We start from the raw sequence: 10,451 nt of genomic DNA, 5'->3' as shown, positions 1-10,451 counted from the left end.
CTAATGGGCTAGACACTCAAATCCCTATCTTAAGATTCTCAAATAGGATATTTCTCTCTTGAACTAGGTCATAACAGATATAGGAGTGGGTTGATACTGGGTCGATTAATATAGCAACTAGAAGAGAAAACACTATAAAGGTACCTGAAATTACATCAGTGGCGTCATAATCCTTATGAGCTCAGACTGCATACTATCGAGCAGCAACTCAAGGCTCGGCACTGGCCCCAGATTGGGTTGTACCCCTATTGAACTGACCTGATACCAAACTCCCACCTCGATGAGATCCTCTACCCCTACAAACTGACAGAGCTGACCTTTGAGTCGAAGTTGGTGTCGCATCCCAAGAGTTTAGGCACTTTTGATATAGTGATCCATAGAACCATAATAATAACAACCTTGGTGCCTCTAACGATAAACTCCCACATACCTTTAACCACAAACTAAACAAGCTGGCTGAGACTGTGCCCTCGACGAGCCCCTAGAACTCGCTACTGAGGTGGTAGCCAATAACCTCCTACACTAATTAGACCTATCCCCTCCTCTGCTCGTATTACAAGCTAGCCTACTAGATTGACCAGATGGGGCCCTCTAAGATCCCTGAGAGTCTTGCACACTCTTAGATGATTGAGGTACTCTAGAGGACTCTGTTGCTCCCTTAACCTGCCCAGAAATAACACTCGTAATTGCAACTTCTCTCCCCAAAACTCTTTTTAAGGCCTTTGCCTGATAGACTAGCTTGGTGAAAACTCTCGGTAGATTGATGGATAGATGGATGAGGATATCCTACGGAGGCCCTCCCTGAACTTCCTAAATCAAAAATAATCTACAACACTAACTCTAGTGCGTATCGACTAAGTCGAAGGAACTCCACCTCATACTCGAACATAGAACGATCCCTCTTAGTCAAATAAAAAAATTAATCTCTCAAATCATCCCAAGAAATGTTCCCAGGTAGGTTTCTCGGGATCCATCGACATCTCAATTGCCTCCCACCAATCGATAGAATCACCCTTGAATATGGAGGTGACGTACTCTAACATACCCTTCAACATATAGCTGGCGAAGGGTCTTTCCCAGCCACTGATCGAATGCTACGGGGTCATCATATCCTGATCCAAGAAATTATATAGTTTGGTACCTCTAAAGCCTCTCTATTAGGGACTCCTAGTGTGCTACGGCTGAAGGGGATGGCGGAGTTGGCTGGGCAGCTATAGTAGCAAGTGTCTTGGGAATGGATCTATCTATGCGCCTTAGGGTAGTGGTCATCTCCCTAAAGAAAGTTATCTCCTCGATTCCTGCATCTTTGGGCTCCTTAAACTCTATTTTTGGGACAAAATCATCACCCAAATTGCCCAATAAGAAAGCCCTACTCTTGAATCTACCATCCTGACTATGGTGTGTGCTCTCTTCCATAGCTAAAACTTTAAAATTTAAACAATAACAAGAAGTTGTTATCACTATTCCAGACACAGTAGTACTTCTAATATCCCTAGAGACATGTATACTCATAGACATGTTAACCATAAAATTTCTTGTCTTTTCTTAGATAAAACAATTTCTTTGCAAGTACTCATAATAAAATAATCAACTATAGTTAAATAAAATCTTTACATTGGGAGCTCTCAAAATATTTAATTCAAAATATGAAGACCACTTTAAAATGAGTTACGACTTGAATATACAAAAAGGGGTATATAAATATATATGCCCTCAAAAAGATAATCTTGATACATACTCTGTACTGAATCTCGGTCTGGACCTCGGCTGAACAAAAGACTCCTCAACTTCTCATCCTACGAACCTGCATAAAGAAACAAATTCTAAACGTTGAGATCACTAGCCCAATGCCACAGTAACAACTAAGCCATACTAAGAGTGTTCAATAGATGCTCAAGCTAATTGGTAAAATGCAACATTGAGTATACTGCACTCTCTGCTCTATGGTAGACATCATGGTACGGCTGAGGATTTTGTATCTCAGAGCTCACACACCCCTCTAGTCTACCGATGATGAGGCCTGAAATCTCTACATCAGAGACAACACCTTCGACTGACCCACCCCTCACGAGTGTCGGGCCTCAACCCAAGTTAGTCAGTTTAAAGTGCCTCGCGCACTACCTAAGGATGTCCAGACTGATTCTAATTATCGATAGTAGTATCATTTCTAAAGAAACCCGAGGTCTTGATCATTTCACGAGCGTACAACCAAGACTAGTTTTATTTAATCCTAGCAGTTATTGTTGCTATTATTCTGATATAAATTATGGTTATCATTTGGAGTATTATTTGTTATTAATATGAATATATGGGGTACCTCGAATATAATCCTTTAATCCTCGGATTAATTATCCAAAAATGTTCGTGTGTACCTATATTGGCCCCTTAGTGTTGATAATAAACATTTGGTATTGATACTCACCTACTGGTATTGATACCCTTATGTTGGTGTAAGTTATTTGGGTAAAGTAGTATCGATAATCTGGTGCTAGGGTATCGATACTTGCTTGAGTATCAATACCAAATTTAGGTTCGATGTTTTAAAATATACCTTATTATCAATACCCCTATGGATAGTATCGATACTCCTGCCTCGATATCGATACTTTATGAATGAGTATCGAAACGACCTTTTTAAAATTGCCTATTTTTTGCTTGTAAGATAAATAATATCGATATTGTTCTTACTGTATCGATACCATCGCTACAAAGTGCCCTATTTTGGCACGAAAACACCAAATTATCCACCCAAAAAGTCCCATTAAGGTCCCCAATCAGTATTTAAATGTCTTATTTGATATTAGGGATCATAAAGAAGGCTTTAAACATGCTAAAAATCAAAATACATAGAATCTACCATGAATGCTCCATAACTCAACTTTAGGCTATAATACATCTCTAATGACTCACAAGTGATATGAAGAAGTTGTAAATATGTTGCCTTAATTTCTTAGTTGCTAGAAAAGCCCTCAATCACCCAAGTGGCAACTTTTATTTTCCTCTTGCCCTTGAGCTCTCCCCCACTTCTTTCACTGATCAAAGGTAAGAAAATGAATTAATAACTTAACTAGGTGGTTAGATTAAGGTTAATAACACTTTCTATAACTTGAATCCACTAAAAACAAACTAGAATTCATATATTCTCCTAAACCTCTCAAAACCCCATTTTTGGAAACTAAGTGAAAAACTTGAGAAATTGTGCTTGAATTGAAGCCCTTTGAATTGAGAGTACCATGCTTACCTTAACAACACTTAACTAGTCTTTAAATCTTTAAGACTTTCACTTGAAGGATAAGGAAAAGATAAGGAAGATAAGATGAAGATGAGAGTGTTTGGTGAGTGCTTTAGGGGAGTGGTTGCGTGAAATCATATAATAGGGAAAGGGTTTCAGCTTTCAAAATAATAAGGGGTAAATTGCACATTTGGTTACTCTTCATTTTAATTCATAATATTCTTATCACCCCTCTTTAGCTCTTAGGCCTAACTTTAAGCCCACTAACACTAAACTTGGTCCAAACTAATAATAATAGATCATTTGGGATCAAATTATGGGTATCAGGTTAACCCGAACCATTAACCCAGGATTCAGAGCATTACAAGTTATGTGTTTGTAGTAGGTGGTTCTATGATATTTTTTTGACGTTGTCTATTATATCCATCTTTTTTTGAGCAATGGTCGCATTCATGTCCATGGATTCCCAATTGAAGCACACCATTAGAAGGGATTCATATTCCATGACTTGGATGTGTCAATTGATGATGAGTTTCGAGACTAACGATTTTTTCATGTTTATTTTGATAGACATGCAGGCGAAGCGTCCATACCGATCGTTGCCTGTTTGGTAGTCTATTTTGATTACAGAATCAATTCTTTGACCTATCATTTCTATCTTGTTTTTCTTGTAGTATATGATTGGCAGGCCCAGAAGTCGTACCTATGTCATGATTCAGCTAGGGTATATAATTGAGAGGTGTTGAAGTCTGTTGACCAAGGTTTAATCGCAATGTAATGTCCAAATATTGTATAAAAAACTTCGGTTAACACTTTGAAAAAGTTGCTTTTTACTGAGAACTTGACTAAGAAATAGCCGTTTTCGATATTTATTAACTTCAGGGGGTGTGAGGGCTTCCATAGGATCAAAATCCAGTTGTATATGGTATTGTATTTGATTTTATGACCGAGGGTTTTAATTGCTAGGGTTAATTCCATGCTTCTCGAGGCAAGTAGTTGCACTCATTCAGAGAAGTTTATGAACATGATTCTATATGTCATGTCAATGCTAATATCGCATTCCGTTAGATCGATGTCGTCGTCGTCAAAATCTAGTAGCTCTTCGACAGGGAGTTCAATCTGTGAACCAATGAATTTATCCCTGTAGGATGCAAGCCGACTTTGGTCGAGTTGGAGGTTGCAATTCATGATAGATGGGTGGGGAAGGGTAAAATGGAGAGGGTTATCTGACAGGTCTTCATCGCGACGCCACTGCTAGGGATGGGCATAGGACCTGAAATCGACGGGTTCCGACCTGATCGGGTTGATTTTTAAAAAAAAAAATTTAGGGTTTAGGTTGGTTTTTTAAAAGTTATGTTTGGGTCGGTTCGGGTTTCGGGTGAAAAATATCCGACAAAAAAAATTATAATTTTACCTTATATAGTTAGGGAAAATTGTAATAATACCCCTTTATATATATTATTTTCTTTCATTAAGTCCTTATTTCTATTGAATAAAAATAATATTTTTTTAATAAATATATTATCGCGAGTTTGGTCGGGTTTGAATTTTATTTCAAAAAATTGGATCGGGTGAAAGGTGTATAATTTTTGGTTTAGATTCGAGTCGAGTGGAGAATTTATAATTTTTAGGACATGTCGGGTGGACCGAAAATCTGATCCGACTAGACCCATGCCCATCCCTAGCCGTTGCTTCTTGGGGAGGTGTTGTTCTTCGGGGTTTTCTGCGATAACGATGGTTAGGTTTTCTTGTTTGATCCTTAAGTAATTAACTAAAAAAATTAAAAAATATTGGAATGCTATTCTTAATCTTTAATTGAGTCTATATTAATAGTATAGAAGTTTTCTATTAGGAACTAAATTTAATTTACAGCAACTGCCCCCCTCTTTCTTTATTATAATAATCGATTGATTTTTAACTATATGAAAATTTTGATTATAACTTATTTATTATTTTTTCCCTCGGCTTCTCCCTGATTAATTTAAATCGACCCAGGTCGCACAACTGGTTTTGATGGGTGAGTCTCTCAGCGGGGGTTTTCTGCATACAAAAAGACTCGAACCTAATACATTGGTTAAGCGATATCAAACTACTTAACTTTGATAACTTATTTATTATCTTTTAATAGTCTTGGTTGATGGTGAGGTAATATCTATTTAGAAGTTTTTAAGCCATTGGTAATGCATTCACTTTACATATATTACTACTTGAACTTAGGACATCTAGAGAGATCAACAATCTCTTTTATCATTAGAATAATTTGATGAGTTTGATTATAATTTATTTATATATTATACTAAAACAAATAATATATGTCATTTTAATCAATTAATATAAAGTCTAATTCCCATTAAAATAATAAAAGTACTTATCCAAACTCGGGTAGATCTGAAGCATAAACGTATAGATTTAAAATATAATTTTGGATATAAGAATAAAAAAAAATCCGATTATGTTTGAAATGTATAAATGGGAACAACCATCGTCGGCCATTCCATTCCAAATTTTCGTTTGCTTCCTTTGCCCAATTTCCTTCTTCTAACTCTTCCAGTCGACATGGATTCCTCAGTCGCAATTGACAACGACCACCAAAGTCCTCGAAAAGGCGGTTGGGCCGCCGTCATTTTCGTCATCTGTAAACCCATTTTCCTCTCTTCTCGATATTTTCGTCTTCCCTATGCTGCATTTTAATCTGATTTTTGTTCCCTTTTCATGCAGTTGTTGAGATGGCTGAGCGTTTTGCTTTCTATGGTTTGGCCGGAAACCTCATCACTTATCTCACCAACAACCTCGGTGAGCCGGTTGCGACCGCCGCTAAGAACGTCAATACTTGGGTTGGCGTTTCCGCCATCTTCCCTGTACTTGGAGCTATAGTCGCCGATTCATATCTAGGCCGCTTCAAGACCATCCTCGCTTCCTCTTCCATCTACTTCCTGGTAAAAATGCACATTGCTAGTGGTGGATCCATAGCTTTCCTAACATGTTTATCCTGAAATTTGATTATTCTTCTCTTATCTATCTACTTTACCGATGACAATGACTATTTTAAAATTTTATTTATATTCCTTCGTTGTGATTTGTGTTTTTAATATATATTCGTCAACCCTCCAAAATATTTTTGGTTTGTAAAATAATATTTGGCTTGTAATGCAAGATTTGTATATCATTGAAATTTAAAAATCTTTATATTAAATGTTTTTTTTATTATTAGTGTTCACTTTAAAATTTTATTTATTTATTTATTCGTACAAACAATTTTTATTACTTATATATATATAATTCTTAAAAATATTTTTGAATCGGACTCACGTACCATTGTTATTTAAGCCTCAAATATATTTTTTTAGTTAAATTAATTATGTTTCAATGCATGTAGGGAATGGTGTTATTGAGTTTATCAGTCTCAGTGATACCTATGCATTATCGGAAACCACTGTTTTTTACAGCACTTTACATATTAGCCATCGGTGAAGGTGGCCATAAACCCTGCGTTCAGACCTTCGCCGCCGATCAGTTCGACGAAAACAACCCAGAAGAGAAGGCCGCCAAAAGCTCGTTTTTCAACTGGTGGTATCTGGGGATCGTTGCCGGCGCCTCTGTCGCCATTGTTGTCGTCATTTATCTACAGGTAAATTTAAAAAAAAAAACTACTTTTCCATGAAATACGGCTTGAAATTTGTGCCATTAACTGGCGTTACTTTTTTCAGTTTTTTTATGTTAAAGTGAATGGAATTCACGTTGTAGGAAAATGTTAGTTGGGCGGCGGGGTTTGGGGTGTTAGCAGCGTCGTTGGCGGTGGCATTGGCGTTGTTTTTGATAGGGATGAGGAGGTATCGAAAGCAGCGTCCGACGGGAAGTCCCTTCAGCACGGTGGCTCAGGTGTTCGTAGCGGCGGCGAGGAAGTGGGGCTTGACTGAGACGCACGGTGGCAGGGGCATTTGTTATGAGGATGATAGAGGTGACACCATGGGCCACAAGTTGGTCCGTACAAAGCAATTTAGGTAACCGTCGAATCATTGAAAAAAATTAAAATCCAAAAAAATAATTGATTAAAAATGTGTTTTTATTATAAAAAAAATTAAAATTATCATTTTATATTCAAAATAAATAGAAAACTGAAATATTTTTTTATAATATAGTAAGATTACAAATTAATATATATTTATAATTTTCTTAATCTATAGACAACACGCAACTGTGTGAATTTAAGATCTTTAAGAAGAATAATTTTTTTTTATAACTGAAACTATTTAATAAATTAAAAAATATTTAAAAGTGTAATTATTTGACACTAACAATGCAGTTTTTTATAATCATAATTTATTGTCACAAATCATTGATTAATAGTTTAATTAAATAAATAAGATATGTAATAATAATGTATTAAAATTATTTATAAAAACTCCAAAATCAATGTATTAGAGAAAAAATCATATTAAAATTAAATATACATAATAATTAAATAAAAAAACAAAAATAATAAATATGTATCGAATTTAAAATATATGACCATCTAAAAAGAATATGAAAAAATTCAATGTATCAAATTGAAAATAGAATTAATATTGCCAATGTATTAAATTTCAAAGTCTTCCACTTGCATATCACCATCAAAGCGTATAATTAATAAATTGATGAAGTTTTACATCTTATAATAATGATAAGCTAGCTAGCATTACTTTATAATAGAATTGAAATCGTGGCGGCTGGCAATACATAATCATGTATGAGATAAAATAATATGAAATAGAGTGCTTAAGGTCTTCATTAATATTTTTAATTAAAATAGTTTGATAATTTTTTTGACAGTTTGTAAATTTTGATCACAAATAGAATGAGATCATATTCCTTTGCTAAATTAATTCCACGTGGTCTTTTTATACGATTTTTTAAAAATTAAATTAAAAGATTTCTATCTAAGAATATCTCTACCAATTATACTTCCATTAATATATAATCCAAAAACCACTCCTTAATTTCCATGATTTTGTCCATATACACACCCTTGAGAGAACAAAATATTTGTCGACGAGTGTTGACAGGTTAGAATTCAGGAATATGAGTTTATAAGGTCAAGTTCGAATATTACCACTGTCAATCTTGGTGGGCAACTCCTAATTAGGTCTTAGGTATGTCTTGATTCTACACTGGAGGAGTCATCCCTGGCCTAAACTTTTTTATAAAAAAAACAAAATATTCGATTTTTATAATAATTTACATCACGATTAAAAAGTTTAAGAAAATAATTTTAGGTATCAGAATGATAATGATGCATACCATCGAATGCTAAAATATTATTTAATCCATGTTTAAATATTCCAAAATCTCATGTACTATTTCAAAATTTAAAATTTAATTATCATGCTATAATTTTACGATATTGACTTATTATACTATTTTTTATTAAAGTATCTTTACCCCTTCACTAACTTTGGTTCAATTTTAACTTTAGTTGTTAATCCGGTAGCTACACAAAAGGTAAAATAACTCGAGTTCTCTAGTGTTTTTATCAGTTTGATCATTAAATAACTCTAAACATGCATCACTGAATTATTTTGTTCAACTAGCGATAATTTTTATTCATCTTTAAAGATTAAGGGTTAAATTGATAAAATAATAAACCTAATGTACTAAAATATTTCATAGGAATTGTAGGTTTCTAGACAAGGCAATGATCATTGACAATGAAGATGGCATGACCGAACCCAGGAATCCATGGAGGCTTTGTCCATTGAACCAAGTTGAAGAAGTTAAGCTTTTACTTAGACTTGTCCCCATCTGGCTTAGTTGCCTAATGTTTTGCGCCGTGATAGCTCAATTGCACACATTTTTCACCAAGCAAGGCAGCACAATGTCGAGATCTCTCGGCCCCGATTTCCTAGTCCCTCCGGCCGCACTTCAAAGCCTAGTAGGTCTCACCATCCTCATCGCCGTTCCGATCTACGATCGTGTTTTCGTCCCCATGGCCGGAAAATTAACAAAAAACCCCACAGGAATAACCATCCTACAAAGAATCGGTATCGGTTTATTCGTGTCCATACTTAACATGGTTGTTGCAGGCATTGTCGAGACCGCTAGAGTTAACACCGCTAGAAAACATGGCCTTATCGATGCCCCAAAAGCGGTGGTCCCCATGAGTATATGGTGGTTACTTCCACAGTACGTACTCACGGCAATCGGAGATGTGTTCACCATTGTCGGGTTACAAGAATTGTTCTACGATCAAATGCCGGAGGAAATGCGAAGCATCGGAGCGGCGGCCTATATAAGTATAGTGGGAGTTGGGAGCTTTGTCAACACCGGGATCATCTCGGTGGTTCAAATGATCAGTTCAAAGCATGGGAATGAATGGTTGGGAGATAATCTGAACCGTTCAAATCTTAATTACTTCTATTGGGTATTGGCAGCGTTGAGTGGTATTAATTTGTGTGTTTATATGTGGATTTCTAATGGCTTTGTGTACAAAAAGGTAGAAGAATATGATGAAATAAGTGAGGGCAAAGAGCATGGGTATTCGGATGTAAGAGCATGAAATTAACTTTTAAATCCAATAATAGTTTATCTTCTTGATATTTTTAGTTACCCTTCAATTAAAATTGTTGAGGAATCATGCATATCTATCTATGTCATTTTTTATAATATATGGGTAAATGTAAATGCAAAAAGAAAATGAATTTAACTTTTAAATCAGCGACGGGTTTATTACTTTTTGACGGTGGATATTGTTTACTCAGAAATTTGAATATTCTCTAATTAGTTATTTATTATATTGATGATATTCATTCCAAAATTTTATGTGTCAACTTCATTAAAAAATTATATTATTAATATATATATATATATATATATATATATTCTCAAAACTATTTCTAAATTCACTAATATCTCTAAGTCAACATTATAAGTTGGGTTGTCCCGAATCATATTTTTCTTAAATAATTGAAATATTTTATCGAATGTTAATTATAAAAATATATTGATATTAATATATTAAAAATATATACTTTAATATTTATTAATATATAGATAGTAGGTAAAAATATCGTAATAATTTCCAGGGTAAACTATGAATTTAGTCACCAAACTATTATTTTAGCTCTGTTTTGGTAATTCAATTATTTCTTTTAAATTATTACTAACGTTACATTTTGATTTTATTTTGATCATATGTGGTTAAAAAATTAACATTGTTATTGATGTGTTGCCATAAGATAATACC

General features: G+C 34.6%; 1 protein-coding gene across 1 annotated transcript; it reads left to right on the top strand.

Moving 5' to 3' along the window:
- The first annotated feature begins 5,701 nt into the window (after window positions 1–5,701).
- On the top strand, window positions 5,702–9,764 carry LOC120193234 (protein NRT1/ PTR FAMILY 5.4-like). Its single transcript, XM_039195786.1, has 5 exons — window positions 5,702–5,867; window positions 5,951–6,168; window positions 6,609–6,860; window positions 6,977–7,233; window positions 8,888–9,764. The coding sequence occupies exons 1-5, from the start codon at window positions 5,702–5,704 to the stop codon at window positions 9,762–9,764; spliced, it is 1,770 nt and encodes a 589-aa protein (XP_039051717.1).
- The last annotated feature ends 687 nt before the right edge of the window (window positions 9,765–10,451 follow it).

Source organism: Hibiscus syriacus, unplaced genomic scaffold, assembly GCF_006381635.1.
Source record: "Hibiscus syriacus cultivar Baekdansim isolate YM2019G1 unplaced genomic scaffold, ASM638163v2 tig00116989_pilon, whole genome shotgun sequence".
Lineage (NCBI taxonomy): Eukaryota > Viridiplantae > Streptophyta > Magnoliopsida > Malvales > Malvaceae > Hibiscus > Hibiscus syriacus.
Note: the sequence above shows the minus strand (reverse complement) of the source record. Positions and strands in the feature narration are given on the sequence as shown.

What these genes read in the sequence shown, in the direction of transcription:
- LOC120193234 (XM_039195786.1), top strand. Translation starts at nt 5,702, where the DNA reads ATGGGAACAACCATCGTCGGCCATTCCATTCCAAATTTTCGTTTGCTT. An exon ending in CGCCGTCATTTTCGTCATCT is followed by an intron (nt 5,868 to 5,950) that starts GTAAACCCATTT and finishes CTTTTCATGCAG; the next exon opens with TTGTTGAGATGGCTGAGCGT. An exon ending in GTCCGTACAAAGCAATTTAG is followed by an intron (nt 7,234 to 8,887) that starts GTAACCGTCGAA and finishes TAGGAATTGTAG; the next exon opens with GTTTCTAGACAAGGCAATGA.